The sequence below is a fragment of the Zootoca vivipara genome, chromosome 5 (assembly GCF_963506605.1).
Source record: "Zootoca vivipara chromosome 5, rZooViv1.1, whole genome shotgun sequence".
Classification (NCBI taxonomy): Eukaryota; Metazoa; Chordata; class Lepidosauria; order Squamata; family Lacertidae; genus Zootoca; species Zootoca vivipara.
The window spans coordinates 30097013-30116686 of record NC_083280.1 but is presented as its reverse complement, the minus strand read 5'-3'; the positions used below and the strand labels follow the sequence as shown (position 1 = coordinate 30116686).

The 19674-nt window shown below is 39.7% G+C and overlaps 1 protein-coding gene across 3 annotated transcripts in view; it reads right to left on the bottom strand.

Moving 5' to 3' along the window:
• Positions 1–4851: 4851 nt before the first annotated feature.
• The window catches only part of CUL3 (cullin 3), a 53832-nt gene continuing 39009 nt past the window's right edge, over positions 4852–19674 (bottom strand). For 2 of the 3 annotated variants that reach the window (XM_035132753.2, XM_035132754.2), the window contains exons 8-16: positions 18288–18464; positions 17362–17532; positions 16031–16138; positions 10789–10913; positions 10433–10529; positions 9600–9734; positions 7750–7936; positions 6414–6559; positions 4852–6086 (exon numbers count right to left, since the gene is read on the bottom strand). In XM_035132753.2, the coding sequence (XP_034988644.1) occupies positions 5955–6086; positions 6414–6559; positions 7750–7936; positions 9600–9734; positions 10433–10529; positions 10789–10913; positions 16031–16138; positions 17362–17532; positions 18288–18464 (1278 nt within the window). In that variant the 3' untranslated portion in view covers positions 4852–5954. Of the gene's footprint in view, positions 6087–6413; positions 6560–7749; positions 7937–8757; positions 8827–9599; positions 9735–10432; positions 10530–10788; positions 10914–16030; positions 16139–17361; positions 17533–18287; positions 18465–19674 lie in introns of all 3 variants that reach the window. The other variant, XM_035132752.2, reaches the window with a different exon arrangement.

Sequence of the window (19674 nt, the reverse complement as noted above, 5' to 3'; positions counted from 1 at the left end):
AAGAAAGAAAGGGACATTGTCACATCTCGGCCAGTCAAAATCACTCAAGAAAGTTGTTTGAGATTTTTGATCTGAGGAGGAGGTACAGTATATTCTTGGAAGCACCCTAAGAACCAGAGAAAGAAGCCGGGGGCGGGCTGTATTTGGTTGTGGGGCCTGAGGTTCCCCACCCCATATTATAGGTTAGTCTGGCCCCAAAGTTTCTGAGACCATTTGCAGAATTCATGCTACTCATTCTCACATCGAATGCCTTACTTATCCATCTATTTATGTATCATCCAACAAGGTGCCACCCAAGCTCTGTCTTGACAATGAATTACTTGTAGCTCAATAGGTGAATTGTCTCCAAAGATGTTATTACAAAAGTGTCTTATCCACCCTTTGCTTGTTTTTATGCCAGCCATCACTTGATACCATAATCACTTCATGATGCCATGCATGTGCAAACCTGCTCAGATGATGCATTCACTAGATTCTGAAATTCTCAAACACGTTGATGCTGTTAGAAGTTAAAGTTTCATAATATGACCTAACATAGCCTCCACTGGAGGAAAGTGTTTTAGTTTACATAAAGTAGTAAAACTGGGCTGAGGGACAGTAAAATATATTCCAACAGCAATTAAGAAAGCATTTACAGGACAGCACTAAGTGCAGGCTGTAAATAAATCCGCAAAATACAGGACAAGTTGTTCAATTTTGTCTGGATGCTTGTTATTGATTGGATATAGCTCAAGTTGCAAGTATTGTGAATGATCTATTGATCCATTTAAATGATGGAAGCTATCATCTTTGAGATATGGTCAAAGATATGCAGACCTGTCATCAGGTGCAGAATTCTTGAGCATTATGCATGTCTACATTCCATCCATAGACATGGCAATAATTAAAATGAAGATGTGCCCATTTCAAAGAATACAATGTGCCCCACCTGATAAAATGTGTAGAAATTCTACAAATGCTAATTTTGGCAGCATGGGAGTGGAGTAAGTTCTGTTGCTCTGGCTCCCGCTAGCACACCTGCTTCATTGATTCTGGCTCAAAGTAAACCTTTCCACCTTCAGAACTATATTACGCAAATGTTTGCAGATTTAACCAATAAACTGGATAATCCATTAAAGCAAATAATCAACTAAATTTCAGTCAACCCTAGTTTCAAACAAAGTCTTGGGGATCATGTTACCTTCCATCTCATCTGTAACTTTCATCCAATGTATGTTAATATTCTATGTAGCTCTTCGTATCAGCTCCACGACAAAGGGTAAAGCCACAATTTAATATACAGTACATTGAAGGTAACCCTGCATTTCCTCCCGTAATGCTCTACAAAAGGTTTTGTGACATAATTGCAAAGCTGCCTTGGCAGTATAATTTTAGGTGTTTCAGTAGATTACTTCTCCAATAAACCAGCCTCCATCACCAAATGATAGTGGGTTCTTGTCACAATACTATGATGGGAGAGGGCTGTTCTGTCATTTAGAGGCTTCAAATGTTATTGTCAAGTAGCTTCATAGAAATTGGAATTCTGTGGAAAGTTATGGTATCATTGCCTTCTAAAACATACCGCTTTTAAGCAGAACATGTCAATCACTGCTTTAATAATATAAAAGTGCAGCAACCATTTTAAGGGAAAAGCTGTATGGAGCTCAGAAACAAAGCAGAATAAGGTTTACAGTAAGCATAAAAAAAAATACTAAGTACAGAAAACAGGACCTGCATTAATTTACTCTAAAATTGCACTTTAGCACAATCACAACTTTATGTAGGCATCTTTACAGTATTCAGTTTTCATATTTACTGTGCTGGATTCAAACAAATGTGATTTTAATGATTTTCCTCCCATGCTGAAGAGGGATCCTTTTCCAAGGAAGGTTCTTTCATATGGTTAAGAGTTTGCTTTTAGGAAGTGTAATTTGATCTTCACAGGATTGAAAAACTTTGCCTTAACACATTATAGATTTGAGGGTCTGTTTTCTGTAGTTCTATCCAGAATGGCTGTCTACACCTCCTGATAGATAGTGGATGCCCTTTGCTGGCTCTGTGCCAGCAAATAGCACTATAGCATCGTCTAATGGTAGAAAATAAACATGTTCACAGAGGCTGAGTCAAAACATGTCCCAACTTGTCTACTTGATGCAAGAAGGACCCCCCCCCCAACCTTTTGGGGTCATCTCGTGTCATTGGCCGAGGGAGCCAGTGTACAGCTTCCGGGTCATGTGGCCAGCATGACAAAGCCGCTTCTGGCGAACCAGAGCAGCACACGGAAATGGTGTTTACCTTCCCGCTGGAGCGGTACCTATTTATCTACTTGCACTTTGATGCACTTTCGAACTGCTAGGTTGGCAGGAGCAAGGACCGAGCAACAGGAGCACATCCCGTCGCGGGGATTCTAACTGGCAACCTTCTGATCGGCAAGCCCTAGGTGGTTTAACCCACAGAGCCACCTGCACCCCTCCATCACTTCTGCTACACAGTGCTAAAATCTAAAATGGTAGATATTTGATAGGCATCTTCAAATATCTAAAAGGCTGTCACATGGAGGTTGAAGCAAGCTTGTATTCTCCTGCTTCGGAGGGTAGAATCTTCAAGTTACAAGGGAGATTCTGACTAAACGCCAGGAATAACTTTTTGTCAGTAAAAGCTGTCTGACGGTGGAGCGGACTCCCTCAGGAGGTGGTGGATTCTCCTTCCTTGGAGGTTTGAAAGCAGAGGTTGGATGGCCATCTATCATGAATGCTTTAGTTGAGATCCCTGCACAGCAGGGGGTTGGACTAGATGACCTGCGAGATCCCTTCCAACTATCAATGAATCTATGTGGCATCATCATGAAGTGTATCTGGAGTGGACACAATGCTTTCTGCCGTAATTGACACAGAATAATGGGGAAATGGAGTCAAGAAGTAGTAGGATTTTCAAATGCTGCCAAAAGGCTGTAAACAGGAGTAAAAGCAAACGGGTTGAACAAGGAAAACTTAAAAAAAACACCTCCTTCACCCACCTCCCAAAACCTCTAGAAATAGTGTTCATCATAAGAGTATTATTCAGCCTTAATATACATTAATATACAATCTAAAGGTTAAACTAGATGATATGCAGGAAATCTAGAAGCAGATCCCCATTCCACATATACCTTTTAAAACAGCGTACTAGGGCGGGAGGATGAACTCAATACATTTTCCTCAGCAGGGCAAATAGCTGATGGGGTGGGTGGAATTTTAGTGAGAGAAATGGTAGAAAGGGCTAAGCAACCCTCCTCAGCAAAAACAAATTTTCTTTCCAGAGTTGTTGCTACTTAAAAGTTATTTTTTCCAAATGTATAAGCTTCTGGCCCTATTTGCATTCAGACACTAGATCACAGGATCAAGTATATAGGTCCCCATTATATACTTGCATAGGGGAAAACCTATCAGCTTGCACCAGCAGGCAGCCTTATCCCAGTCCTGCATGCCAGCATTCCTCACCTGCAGATGTATCTTGTGAATACCTTATTCAATAGGACATGACATAACAGTCCCTTAAGTGGCATCCTACTAGCTATTTATCAGCCCTAGAGCCTGAAACAGTGCAATAAGACAACACTGCTTCCTTCTTATCAGCAAATGGCTACTGAAAGATAGGGCAGACAGGATGTGGCTTTATAGAGCAAAGTAAAGTTTATCTTGCAGCAGCTAAACTTCAGTCACAGTGAGAAGACTGACAGATATAGTTCTTAAATTTACAGTTAATTAAATTAGCATGCTTGTTGCCGACTTTGTTATAAATTCCCTAGCAAATCCACACCCCTCAAGCTTACGAAAAGAAATGAATGCAAGGATATGGCATGCCAACAATACTACAAAAAAGGAATGTTAAAGCAAACTTGCCTAATTCATGTAGTGAACATGACCAGCAAATAGTAGTAGCCTCAATAAGAAACGATGAGAAATATTAAGAGCAATCATCTGCGTGTTCAAGTATAGGTTACAATCTTAAGTTACTTTTAAAAAAATGGCTGGGAAATCTTGGGCAGGTATACACATATCCAGTTCATTGCTACTGAAGCCTATGCAATTTATCTGTGTTTGCTTCAAACAGCTTGTGTCACAGAACCACTTTTATTTCTTTATCAGCTAACGCTGAGGCGTCCCTTTACCCTTTACCTTTGTCTTTCAGCTTCTGCCCCCCACACACTTTACAATTTCTCTTTTCCATCATTCTTTTGACTTACCTTACTACAACATCATAAGGATAACTGACAATATATGAGAAACAATACAAATGTGCTAAACACCTGCTAAGTAGCAGCTATTCTACAAAAAAGGTATTTGTTATATATTCAACTAAGCATACAAATATACTGCAGCAAAATGCTCAACAGAGTTCTTTGAAGTTTTCCCTTCTCACTCGCACTAGCTGTACAGTTCACCGTGACAGAGACCAACATGGATTGCTAGGTGAATATTGCTCAAATACAGACCCCTTTACAAGGGGCCAACACATAACAGACATTAGGGAATTTGCATCTCCCCACCTCCCCCCCAAAAAAACCCCTCAATTTTTTTCATGCTGCACCAGTTTTGTTTAAGTTCACAGTGTTACAGAGAAAACAATCAGACCTGTTACATCTGAGAGGTTATCTATTACTATGTATAAAATAAAGCTAGATTTAATTCACCAGTGGCAACTTTAGGGTGATCTCTAAAGAAGTTAGTTATTTGGTGCAAAAGCAAGTATGTTATATGGTACAAGGACAACATAAAGTTAACATTTACGAACATCCTCTAAGAAATACCCTGGTTTTGAAAGCACTGTAGCAAATGTTATGCTGAATCACCCTGAGGAGAGGCAGAAAATATTTGCTGTAAGAACTGGAGATTTCATTAAGATCAAAGTAACAATATTTATTGCATTTTTAGATTGCATTTTAAAACAGTAAATTAATAGTGCACAATGGCTTCACTCGAACCTTCTGAAAAGTGGGAAATCAAAAGCCATAACCCCCTCTCTACTTTGTGAATAGAGTGCAGGCTAATGTGCTTCTCCAAGGGGCAATATTTAGTTTAATAAATTGTCATCCCTGTGCTCTAAATACACTTGAATTAGTGCTCCTTGTACACTAAATCCATTTATTTTAAATTTGTTTTGTCTACATTGAGTGAAATAAAAACATCGCTCTGTACAGTCCACTATGAGCAGTGAGTACAACAGCAAAAAGTATCATACAGTTTATACACACTACATTTCTTCCCATTTCTCCTATAAAGGAACCAGATCAAACCTAATCAGTATGAAACTTAATTTGGAAGAACTCAAACTACAAAAGGGAAGGCCAAATATTACAGCCCATAACTGTGCCCAGAAAAAAAGGTTCCCGATCATATTAGCTGGAACATGAATGAATGCAGGTGGAGAAGTAAAGCATGCCAAAACTGTGTTATCAGGTCTTTATAAATTCACCAAATATTTAAATTAAACATGGCTCTTTAAAGAAATGTCCAAAGCAGAGCAGTATTTTTGGAAATTCAGTCTTACCACCTGTGTTTTTCTTGTAACCCAATGTATACAATGCGCAAAGTGCTAAGCAACACTACAGAAAACACATTTACATCAACACTGAAGATCCGGGGAAATGAAATTCCAACAATTTTATTTTTTAATGAGCTGTATTTTCTAAATTTGTTTTTATTTTATTTTTTCCTGTTTTCATACAGTATTGAAAACAAAACGCGGCACATTCACATTTTCCCGAGGAACTGTAAGGATGATTTCTACTGGGATAAACGCTGAGAAGCTTGAAGCTCAATCATTTTGATGTTGAAAAACTCTCCGAAGGAGAAAAGGCTTGATCTGAATGATCTAGAACATGTATTGTAATTTAATAGAAGAGATGGTCGTCTTAATATTTAATGATTTAAAAGAACTTCCCAGTTCATGCGAAGAGTATAGTCCAAGAATAAATCATATTTGCGGAACACATTTTATGCTACGTAAGTGTATACTTTGCGGTCCTCAGGTGTTCGTGCCAAATATTCACGCTCAATAAGTCCTTCAATACGCTTTTTAATAACAACTGGACTTGGTAGGAATCGTGCCTTCAGTTGTTGAGTTACCTGGAATATAATAAAAATTATTTTAATATTGTTAATGATACTGGCACAGCAAGAGTGCACACACTAGACTTAACACTGACTTTAAATCAAGAGGGAACTTGTGCCACCTCAGTTAGCTGTGTTTCACAAAAGGCCACTGCATATTAATCAACATTCTATAAAGCAACCAATCATTTGTACCAAAAGATGTAGTTAGTAGCCTCAAGAGTTCAGCAGCAATTTATTTTTATTACACAGTTGACACTGCTCTAAAGCAGAGGTGGCTAACCCTTTTGGTCTGCGGGCCACATCCACCCTTGACTAACCCCATTCAGTGAGTGAGATTACCTCTGCTACTAGAACATTATGCTGCATCTTCTTCCTAGATTTCATTATCCGGACTATTGCAGCCTCTATCTCATGTTTTCTGTCATCATCTACTTTCTGTCTTGTCTCTTTTCTTTCTGGGTCCGATTCTCCTTGTTTGGCAGCAACTGAAAGAACAGAAGAAATATCTCAATTTAGAAATACTGTAGCTATTTAATTCTAAAGATACTAAAGTCAAAGTATTTTTCTTTAGCAGTGTCAATAAATACTTGAAACAGAATATGATGCAAAAGGACAACCAACCAAAGTGCAAAAATGGAACATATTTAAGATTAAGAAATGATTATCCGTTAAAGCAACAAGTTTTAAAACAGGTCAAATGCTTCCTGAGGGATTTGATATTTTTAGACCACAACTGAATGCATTTAAAAGGTTCCTTCACATTTGTTAAACTGCAATTCTGGATAACACTGGGTTTCATATATTCAGTCACACATGGAAATAAGTTATATAATACAACCTTTGGGGCTAGTTTAGCTTGCTTTGTTGAAGTGCCAGTTTCTACTGAGATAGTAAGAGAACTGAGTCTTTGCATTTGCTATAATCATGAAGCTTTCCTAGCATAAGTAGTTCACAAAGTCTAAAAGAGCAGCATTTTCTGTCATAACATGCTTTTTCTATCTGCATATCCCTACATCTGTAGCTGCTGTCAGTGGACCTTATCCTACTTCATTTTAGGCTTCCATTTCCCTTCCAATTTGGATCCATCTCCATTTTCATTTTGTATCGGTATCCTGTGTATCACTGGTAATCAATTTAACAATATACTAGTCAAAAAGAAAGGATAAGGCTACCAAGGATTATTAGCTATGATGGTTTATGTTCTCCCTCCACTGTCGGAGGCAGTATGCCTTGGAATACCAGTTGCTGGGAATTACAAGCAGAGAGAGTGCTGTTGCATTCAGGTCCTGTTTGCAGTCTTCCTATAGGCATCTGGTTGGCTATTGTAAAAATAGGATGCTGGACCAGATGGGTCTTTTGCCTGATACAGCAGGGCTCACAAAATATATGCCTGGTTTATTAAGTTAAACACCCACCTGGAATTATAAGGCCATGGCTTTATGAATATTTATATTATCCACAGTACATGAAATGAAATGATCACAAATAGAAGATACATAACAGAATCTTATCCAGCTTGCACTGAGGCAAGCATTGGTTCAAGAATATACCTTGAAGGCACCCCTAAGAATGGGTGATCAGTTTAGTTTCTGTACTAGAATGTATGATTCCAATATTGTAAATACAGGAGTTGGACAGAGTCTAGACGTGGTAGCTGAAATGAAAGTGAGCATACCTGTTTGAATCTTGACTCTGTGCAGTTTGGATGTGAACTGGTCATTCACTGTAAATATGTGTCCATTTTCTATTTCTTTTGATTTCGGCTCTTTTGTGAGAACCCGTTGTGTTGGCTTTCCACACGCAAGGGACTGTAGCGCTCGTACAAGCTCTCTTTCGGGGATATCTGTCTCCTGTTGTATTTCCTATATTAAATTTAACAGCCAGATGGGTGGGGTATAAATAATAAAATTATTATTACTCTTATTGTGGCAAAAGGTAGTTATGAAGAAAACAAAATTCTTCAAAAACAGTTTTGAAGATGTCTCCCCCCTCTAATCAAACTAGTTCAAGACTATCAATGGTTATTTTGACAAATTCAGAAAACATCTGGCAGTAAATCTATATATAATTCATAGCTGAAAAGGCTATTTAGAGAAAAAGTGAAAGTTACTCTAGACTGTATAAGTTGACAGCAGTGTGTTTCAGCACTTAAATTTTATCACTTGATACAGTAATCTATATAAACTTCAACTGTGCAAGTTACTGTAGCACAGGACACCTTGTTCACAAATCTGTAGAGGAGTTGGATGATCTATATGTTCAGCATTTAGGAACATAGGAACTTTTACATATACCAAGTGAAACTAGTGGTCCATCTAGCTTAGTACTGTCTATTCTAACTGACAGCGGCTCTCTATGGTTCAGGACAAAGGTCACTCCCAACCCTACCTGGAGATACTGGGGATTGAACCTGGGACATTTTGCATTACAGGAATGTGTTCTACCACTGAGCCATGGCCTTTCCCTCTTGGCACAGGTGTGCTGAAGAGTCCCTCTGAACTATACCACTTCAGACTCCAGGTAGGAGGTAGGAAGTAGAGAGTTCCTTGTAAAATGCTTCCTTATTATAAAGAAGCACTGAAAGAAGGCTGCTAGAAACCCTTCCCAGATCCCCTCATTTTCTACATGTAAGGATTTTTCTTTTTAAATGTGGGGGGAGCATTCAAAAATGCAATTCCTGCACCTGCAGACTTAAGCGTTCCCGTCCAGGAAATACTCTTGTCACTTGAACATGGTGCTCAGCAATTAGTGTCTATATAAGAACAAGATTTTTTACAAAATATATTAAAACATCAAACTAGAAAATAATGGTAATTGCTTGATTACAGGATTGCACTTCCTTTGATTTAAATATAGTTTTAAGGGGAAGTAGCAACTAGACTTCCTGTCCACAAACTGTTAACATTCAGGCTGCTTGATTTTGTTTAATTTCACAATGTATCAATTCACCTTGTGTGGTGACACTTAAAGAGTACTTTCACTTAAGTACTACTGTCACACACACACAAGATGGCAAGATGGCAACTAAGGATTTGTTTTCCACATCATTACATGGCATGTAAAAAAAATGAGTATCCATTAGGAAAAATACACACCATGAAAAAGATGTGGTTACTATCAGTAAATACTGTAAATAAATATATTTGTTTGGGCTTACAACACTTGAATTTCACCCAACACAATTCAAAGGAATTTTAAAATCTTCCTTGAATCAAAGGGCTTTGAAACATATAAATTATTTTTAGAGCTGAACCCAAGAAGTATTTAAGTATATAAGTATATAATGAATGATCCAATCTCAGACTTTCACTAACAAGTGAAGGTATTCCTGGATGAGGACCAATAAGATTCCAAAATACTCTAAAGTGTTAGCAGCCTCATATACCAATAGTTCAAGAACTTCCTGTACAAATGGCTCAAAGGGATGAATAATCCCTCTTCTCCATACAGTAGAGGAAGATGAATGCATGTTTGGAAGATAAGTTAAAAAAATTTACAGCTAGCAGAGAAAGTCACAGCTCATACCTCAAAAGTGTATTTTTCTCTGTTGTTAAAGAGCATTAGTATCGTCATCTGGAAAGTGGAGACTTGCAATATGTGCTTCCGAGTGTTAGAGCCAGTTACTTGGGCGCCTCCTACACCAACCTCTGAGCCATCTTCCTGTTTTAATTTTCAAAAAAGTCAAAAATCATTCTGGGAACATTATGTTATGCTCCTTCTTTCAGCTTTCTATGTACTTACTATAAGGTATAAGTCATGATCTGACTCATCTGCTTGTAAATACAAAACAAAGATTTTTATTTTGAGATACTTATTCCATTTTATCCCAGAGTTTATATAATCAGTTTTGCCATTAAAAAGCAAAACAGCTTATAGAGCTGTTTGCTTTGTAATAAGCCAGCGGAAGATCCAAGTCATCATAACATCTGACAAATAGGCTTTCACAAAACTGAGTCAAGATTGTGCAGTTTCTCAACATACGTAAATTGGATAAGTTTTTTAATGTCAAACTTTACACATTATGACAACCACAGCTTCTGATACCCCACAGCTTCTCAAAGTGAACTATAGTTCCACTGAGAGCCAGAAGCAAAGGAAGCCTGCCAGAAAGCTTAATATATATATATTTTCAGTGTGCTGTTCTCGGAAATTTGCAGTGCTAGACTGTGTGTGTGTGTGTGTGTACACGCACCCACCCACCCACCCTGAATATATATATATTAAAAGTGGTAAGTATTGTTAACATGAGCTTATATATGAAAGACTGAAATGTATGTGGAACTGAATTTTATTTCTAAGTTCACAATAGCTGGAGGCACAACTCAAAGCAATAATATGTTTACAGACACAGCACTTACCTTTTTAACAGGACCATAGAAGGTGGCATTGAGATCTGCAGAGCCCATGTGATGCTGGAGTGTCAGCTGCCTTCCACTATGTTTGGCTAAATAAAATCTACAAAATTCAAGAAGTTGAATGGCCATTTGATCATCTATACTTTTAACTATGGAAGCAAGAGCTTCTTCTATATCAATATAGAAGTTTACTATTTTGTGACTGATAACATGGCAAGCACGCTTCAACTGCATGCATATAAAGAAGGATTTAATGCATGCAGATTATCTGGCCATTAGCTGTATCTTTTTTCTTTAAAAAAAACACACACCACACATTCCACTAACCATTCACACAAATAATCTTAACCATTCCTTACCTCCTAAATATTTCAAAAGCATGTCTGGGGGCTGGGGGAATGTTGCACTTTGGTGTGGCCGACTGAGTAGGCCAGTAGCCTGTTGTGAGAACCCGCACTGTCAGATCAACACCACCTAATGAGACCTGCATGAATACAAAGACAAATATTTGGTTGTTGTTGCTGTTGTTGTTTTCTCTTTCACATAGCAGGAAATAACATAGCTTGCTATTCAAGACAGACGTGGGTGCCTTAATTTCATTAAGCAAAATCATTAGAAGCTGGTATTCAAGGGTGTGGGGTACAGCAGAAAAACCTGTATGTGCAAAGTGAGCCTTAGGTGGAAGCAGGAAAATTTACACTTTCTATGAAATGCAGAAGGGCATAGAAGGGCAACCCAGACACATGGAGATAATAGAGAGGTTTTCTGGTGGGAGGAGAGTGTCAGCACTTTCTCTGTTTCATATTACTGCTACCACTTTTGAAGACTTATTTATTGTTTACATCTATCTGTGCACTCATTCTGCCGGTGCTTTGATCATCTGACAATTGCTTAATATTTGGCATGTTACTGAAATTAAATATTCTTTAAATAGTTATTGAAATTAATTGTTAGTTGTTTCATATGCCAGGATAGTTAAACATATTCAGAGGCCCCCATATTGAGGCTGCATAGCTTTGAGTTCAAGAAGCTGAGGACAAAAAATAGAGGAAGCCTAATACCTTCATGCTTGAGGGCCCCTTGGGAGCATCGAGGGGGGGGGGGTTCTATTGGAAGCAGTTGCGTCCTTGGTTTGCTCCAGCAGGGCTCTTTGTATTCTTAATAAAAGGTAAAGGTAAAGGTACCCCTGACCATTAGGTCCAGTTGTGGATGACTCTGGGGTTGCGGCGCTCATCTTTCGCTATAAGCCGAGGGAGCCGGCGTTTGTCCGCAGACAGCTTCCAGGTCATGTGGCCAGCATGACTAAGCCGCTTCTGGTGAACCAGAGCAGTGCACAGAAACGCCGTTTACCTTCCCGCCGGAGTGGTACCTATTTATCTACTTGCACTTCGACGTGCTTTCGAAATGCTAAGTTGGCAGGAGCAGGGACCAAACAACGGGAGCTCACCCCGTTGCGGGGATTCGAACCACCAACCTTCTGATCGGCAAGCCCTAGGCTCTGCGGTTTAGACCACAGCGCCACCCGCATCCCTTCATATTCTTAATACTTTTGTTAATATAAACAAGCTTAGGCTTAACAGTCAATATTCTGATCTAATTATAATTCCAGTATTTGTTTTGACATGCTACAAAATTATAATTTGAAAGCCTATGTAGATGAGAAATTGAAAGATGGGAGATGTAAGCAATTTCTAATTTGTTTAGAAATGCTATGGGAGTGGAGGGGGGGGGGGACGACAACTGCAATATGATCCAGAGGTTGGAGGGAGGGGGAGATTCAACCCTTTCCTTGCACCATTTCCCCAATTTAAATATGCCCTCTCAGCTATTAGCCCGATTCTACAGGTGATTTATTTTGGCCTTTAACCAAACAGCCTTTTAAATGATGTTATCAATGGGCAGATTGCTTAAAATGTCAGTTTGATCCAATGAGCTAAGCTGTTACAGAGTTCTGAAAATTAAACTCTGATGACACAGATGCTTTTATTTTTTTTAATGCACGAACTACAAAAGGTCATAGTACTCATGAAAATACTGCCAGAAGTTTTATTATATTTCATTATTTTTAATAACAAAAAGCAGGTGTGTGCCACCTGCTGGTGAAGCAGTTCAGTTAACAGATTTTGTTTTTAAGATTCAAAATGTTTCTTCAATCAAAAAGTAGCATATATTCTAGAAAGGGCTCTAACTGGCCATCAATTTACTGCCTCACAAATATTATAATTTCCACAGTGCAATGCTACAAATATTGACTTTTCTTGTGGAATTCAGAACAAATGGACAAATAACTTTTTAGGCCCAAGTACAGGTCTCTGCCCTTAATACAAAAGAGAACTAAAGAGTTATATATGCAGCTTGTCGTAATAATGCCCAGCACAGCTCTCTCTCTGCTGCTGCTTCCCTTGGGGAGCAAGTGGCAGGAGGGAAACCAGTCGTGTCTAATTACTAGAGAACAAACGGGGGGGGGGGGGGACAATGATCCAAAATTGCATACACAAAGCAAAGAACCAACACAAAATCAGTTCAATTCTATTCACATATGTATTTAAAGTCAGTATAGACATACCTCGGTTTACGATCGCTGCGGTTTGCGATTGATCGTTTTACGACCGCCGCGGACCCGGAAGTGCTTACATCCGGGTTCCGCGCATGGATATGCAGAAGCGATATGCGCAGCGGCGGATGCGCAGAAGTGATCTGCGCAGTTCGTGCATGCACAGAAACGCTCTATTTATGACCTGCTCGGGGAGCAACTGGCTCCCCGGAACAAATTGTGGTCGTAAACGGAGGTACCACTGTAAACTGAATACAAAATGATATGCTGATGAAACAAAAAATCAAGGTAAAGCCAGTTCATATACTTTCATAACTCTGTCTACACTGAAATCCGAATCCATGTCAGTTTATAAATGCAAAAGTATACAATGATTTTAATAAATGCTGGGTAATTACCCAGGAACAATATAAAATTGTTGTTCTATCTGATTTGCTAAATAATTTAAGTTGTGTTCCAATTGCAGGCCCTCAAAAGAATGATGAAATTATTTAAATGGGCATCCAATTTTTGATGGTACTTTCTGTGCTTGTTGAAAGAGCCCAAGGAGATCTACAATTCCCCAGAGGAAACCTGAGAAATGGCCACTACATCCAAGAAAAACAGCAGGGACACAAAATGACTCACTCCCAAACCAGGGAGGTAATGAGGAATATTCTTCTAATTGCCTGTAATTGGAATAAAGAGGATTTAGACAGAGTAAGAATTTATTTACAGAATGTACTCATTTCCCAAGGAGACTTTATTGCAGGCAGAACAAGGTGCAAAGACACCAAGGATTAATTCATTGCCTCAGGAAGTGGTAGTGGAGTCCTGACTGGAAGTTTGGATATATTTTTTCCTACAGAAGTGTGTGACTTTTGAATCAAATACTGTGTTATATTTGGGGTTGCCTATGAAAAGTGATTAGAAACTTCGGCTGGTTTGGAAGACAGCAGTAATGCTGCTGACAGGAGCTTGGCACTCTGAGAATATTGCACAACTTCTTAACTCCAGTGATTCCTAGTTTGTTTCTAGATACAGCTCAATGTGTTGGTTTTAACCTTCCAAGCCCTAAACTAAAAGCAGGAAACCTACAGCCCCCTACTTAATTTCATCAGCCACCCAACATTTCTAAGGACTCTTTACCACCGAGGTAATGGGTAGCACTGCTGCTCTGTGCTGAGAATAGCATGAAAGAGAAGACACTCCCACCCGCTAGCAATATTTGGGAGGAGTTACTTCAGAGTAAACATGCTAACCCAGTTTTTACCTGGAAAAAGCTGCTCACACAGAGCCCAGTGACTGGTGTCACCTACTTTATGAAATGTTGGAAATATCTATCTCCATTCATCCATTCCTTGAAAGGAGCAGGTGTCCTCATAGAATTGTAGAGTTGTAAGGGACCCCGAGAGTCATCTAGTTTAACCCCTTGCAATGCAGGAATCTCAATTAAAGCATCCAGGACATATGGCCATCCAACCTCTGCTGAAAAACCTCCAAGGAAGGAGAGTCCACAATCTCTCGAGGGAATTTGTTCCAGTGTCAAACAGCTTTTACCTGCTTCTCTCTGCAGGGATGGTTATACTGTTCCTGTTAAGCAATGGATCCCAACCTGAGTAGCCAGAGCTTCTCAAGAGGGTAATATCCCAGAACCATCTTCCTAGGCAGTACTATCTATCTATCTATCTATCTATCTATCTATCTATCTATCTATCCATGGGCGTACCCAGGATCAAAACTAGGGGGGGGGCAAGGGGAGGGGCCAAGGCACGGAAGGGGAGGGGCCACAAAGTGGGCGGGAACGGCGAACTCGCGCTCCGCCGGGCTGTGCCCCTCCCTAGAAGCAGGGCTGGTGGGCGGAGGCGGAGCCCAGCCCAGCGGAGCGCGAGTTCAGCGTTCCCGCCCGCCGCGCCGCACTCTCTGGTTCCCCGCCGCGCTTGGCCTTGCCAGAGGGCGCGACGGGGAGCTGGAGGGAGGGCGCAGCGCGGCGGGCGGGAACGGCGAACTCGCGCTCCGCCGGGCTGTGCCCCTCCCTAGCAGCAGGGCTGGTGGGCGGAGGCGGAGCCCAGCGGAGCGCGAGTTCGGCGTTCCCGCCCACCGCGCCGCGCTCCCTGGTTCCCCACCGCGCTTGGCCTTGCCTGAGGGCGCGCCGGGGAGCTGGAGGGAGGGTGCGGTGCGGCGCGGCGGGAATGGCGAACTCGCGCTCCGCCGGGCTGTGCTCCGCCTCTGCCCACCAGCCCTGCTTCTAGAGTAGGGCAGCTGCCCTAACTTGCCCCATGGTGGGTACGCCCTTGTATCTATCTATCTATCTATCTATCTATCTATCTATCTATCTATCTATCTTAGTGTATAATACTGTATAATTAAGAACCTGTAAAACAACCCACCTAGCAATTGTACAAGAATTCACTCTGGTATGTGCTCCACCATAGACTTTTTTTTGTAGGTCAACAGCCCTTAATAGAAAAATAGTTCCCCACTCCTGTCCTAATACTCTGGTTATCAGAAAGATTGCTTGCTGCCCTGTGAATATAGCCAACTACTATAACCTGGAAGCCATTCTCTTGTCACCTCTGCCTGCGCAAGGTGATCCCAGGAAGATGACATTTTTTCTGGTTGCACTCCAATTTTGGAACACATTTCCCAAGAAGACCCACCTGCAACCTTTATTGCATATTTTAGGAACCCAACAAAGACTGTAATATTTTTCTGGGCTTTCAGTAGTTGACCTATTTAAGATTCAGCAGTTTTTTGGGTAGCAGAGTTAGTTTTCTGGCAGAAAAAATACGAACTTATTTACTGGCTGCTCTCTTTATTTGAGTTCACATGTTGCTGTTTTATCTTGCTGCTGCTTTGTATTTTACAGTGCTGAATACTTTACTGATTTTCTTTAATTGTTAAACTGCTTTGGCTGCTAGCTTGCAAAAAGATAACCCATTATTCTAAAATAATTTAAAAATAATTAAATAAAAAGCAGTATTTTATTCAGAAAGGCATTTCACTCAAAAACTTTGTTAGAATAACTGAAATTAGTGTTCAGCTCAAGCCAGCAGTTAGCTTCTTACCCCTGTTGCCTGTAGATGTTGCCTAAATTCATCCATTGTTGTATTTGAGATGCTCATATCCCTGAACATTCCTTCCAGTTTTGATGTGAATTGACATCCACATTCAGTCTATAAAAAAAGAAGAGAACAATTCTTTTAAAATTATATATGCCATCATATATACTTGGAACCAGAACATTACAAAATATACAGAATATGTTTGAACTTGTTAAAGTTATGAAAAAGCATAACACATTCTGCTTGATTCCAAACATCAGTTCCAACAGTAGAAAACATCCCAAAATGTTTACCACAAAATGTTGTGCTATTAATGCAAAAGTATGCCATGATTTTAATGGTTGATGGGCAGGGTACAATTATTATTATTATTATTATTATTATTATTAACCACCACCACCACCACTACTACACCAGTTTGGGGAGATCAAAAGTTGTTCTGTAAATGAACAAAAGAATCTGCTGTCCCAATCTTTTTAAAAATACAACAAAATATGTCTTCCTTATTCTTTATGTTTAGGAGGAAAGTTAAAACTTTTGAATCAGGCTTTAAAGCCTTCCAAGGTATTCTGAATGACATGCTATCTCCTATTGTTTTACAAAAATAAGGAACCCACTGTATAGGAACATACACAAATAGAAAAAAACAGGGGTTCAGGTCAGCATACAAAGTCACATGTCTTTGTATACTGGCTTGAACCCCTGTTTTTCTATTTGTGTATGTCTTAAGAGGAAAAGCAGGATATAAATTATTTCAAATTTAAAAATTAGAAATTTATTCCCATGTGCATTCTTAAAATCCCAGTTTAGTTCCAGCTGTACTATCTAAAGAAGCACATTATATGAAGTGTTTTTTTTAGCAGGGTAAAGAAGAGGAAAAGATGGATTGGAAGGTTAGGGTGGGGTGTTTTTCAATCCTTCTCCAAGAAGGAATAGCAGGTAAGTATTCACTTTGTTGTATAAATAAGGAAGAGGACTATAGCTTAGATGGAGAATGGGAAGGAGCCTTTTGCCATGCAGCAGGGGTTCCAGAAAATCTGTGAACAGGGAAAATTGACATTACCTGCTTTATTCTACCCTCTTCAACTCCTCCCTGCTTTTCAAGCTTTCTGGCAGGAAATCGACTGCAGTTCCAAGTTTTAAAAACAGTATGAATAAACCTATCAAACAACTTTTGCTGGCAATGAAATATTTTTATTGCCCTACCTTTAGTATTTAGATAGCATACTGCAATGATCCCACATTAGCTAAAATTATGACAACTGAATGTTGGACTGAAACCAGAAACAAAGGGAAACAGTCACTAAGTAAAAGATTGCAGGGACTAACTTTACCTTTAGCTTAGATATCATGTTTTTCTCAGAGTCATCTGAAACACTTTTGTTTGTTAGAAGCCTCCTTGCCAAGTGCTGTTTATAGTATCGTTCAAAAACATCCTTCTCTTGCATAAACCTAAACAAAACCATTGCCTTGTCCAATATAGTCTCTACTTCTTGCTCAGTTAGCTGTAAAGACAAAAATATTATTTTTCAACCAAATGCTACCAATCTCCATCGCTAGAGATCGTGCCCACAAAATCCTATGATTCAGAAACACTGATAGCACAATCAATGCATTTTTACTCAGAAATAAATCCTGCTCTGCTCAGTTGGCGTGTAGCATGGCAGCCACAGCCTTCTCAGGCTTCACACTTCACGAAAATAATGTGCGAAGGCATGGGCTTCAAGTTTTTGGTGCAACAGTAACTTGTTAGGGGACAAAAGTTCAAGTACTAAATGGGAACATATTTTGCTGGGGCGGGGGGGGGGGGGCAGCAATCTGATTACATGGTCAGCATGCTAAGCTACAAAGAACTTGAAGGCATCATACTGTAAACTGAAGATGTATTGCTGTGCAAGACCAGAACACATACATTAGTACTTCTGACACTGCCACCAGTAACATTTTCATTTTAACATACTAGGTCATTTTTAAATGTCACTAATTATCAGCATTATCATTCTAAAAACAACTACGACTAACAGTGGTTAAGTCAATCAAGAATTATTCAGTTCTCTCTCTTGTTAAACATATATGTAGTTCATGCAGCTGCAAAAGATTTTGACAAGCACATATAATTTGTTCACTCAACTGCACTGCTTATTGCATTTTGAAAGTTAAAACAGTACACTTTCAGGACAGTAAGAGAACAGAAGTTTGCATAAATATATGTTGCTGTTTTGACACAAATTTGCATAGTTGTAACTGAAAATATACTTACTCCCTTGACTCCTTTTTTTAACTTGTCATCAATAAATAATGAGAGGTACTCTGGAGACCTAGAGTTAAGGTTGAGGAAATACTCAAAGTCACCCGCAATGGTTTGTTTGAAGAGCCTGTCGTTATTGAAAGATTCTTGAAGGAAGCGATCAAACCTACTCTTCAAATCCAGTAAACCCTTAGAAAAATAAAGAATATTTTTATTTTCAGGTAGGTAGCCGTTTTGGTCCGACACAGTTGAAATAAAAAAATTGTCCAGTAGCACCTTAGAGACCAACTAAGTTTGTTCTGGGTATAAGCTTTCAGGTATCTGAAGAAGTGTGCATGCACACAAAAGCTTATACCCAGAACAAACTTAGTTGGTCTCTAAGGTGCTACTGGACAATTTTTTTATTTACCTTGAATATTTTTATGTTACAGATTTCTACTATATGTTGTATGGAAATCACATCCATTGTGAGGTTATAGGGCTGAAAACTATTTGCTCGTTAAAAAAGAATCTCATTGCTTCAAAGTTTCTAGAACATTTTACTTGATATTAGGTTAAGCTTAGAAAAACCTGGTATTTTAAATGGAAAAGAAAATCCATTGTTAAGTAAAGATTTCTTTCTCAAGTGCAGAGGACAGCTAGCAAGAGGATGTTACCAGGGTTCACATGCATCCTGTATAACCTCAAGCACCATCTTGCAACTACCCCGACCAACTCTTTTTCATTATGGTTGTATTTGCTCCTGGGCGTCCAAGTCACAGGCAACAGCTTCACATACTGGACTGTGAAGTGAATGGCAGCTGCATGTCCTGGCTCTTCCTAGAATTCAAACATTCAACAGTTTGGGTCTTGGTGCCATGGTTTCTAGGGCATAGCAAAGTACCCTTCACCTCTCTGTATTTTGGATCTACGCTTGGGAAAGAATGATTTTGGGAAGGTTCTGGGAGTGCAGTCCATTTCAATGATCACTGGGCGATTTCAATGAAATCCTGAATATCTTCCCTAAGACCAAGGTGACTTGGGTGAGGATGCTGCCTAGGAGTATGTAGGCAGGGCCCCAGGATTCCAAGGTACTTCAGACGGCTTAAAGAAGATCAGTGCTGAAATTACCAAGGTGGCATTTTAGTGGGCTGGTGTAGCCATTTGTCAACAAGCGATCTCTTGGGACTTGCCCCACTTGCTTTAAAAGGATGGTGACCACCTGTCTGCTAAGAGGTGTGATCTTTACAAATGGACTCTCCTGTGTGGGGTTTCCTTTGCTTCTATCCTAGCTGCTTTAGCTGTTGCAGGTGATTTTTTTGGTCTGTCCTGAGAAATGTTGAAGGTTTGGGTCTTACTCTTGTCAGTTCTACAGGGATGAGAAAGGAGTCAAGCAAAGTTGCCCTTTCTTGTGGCAAGT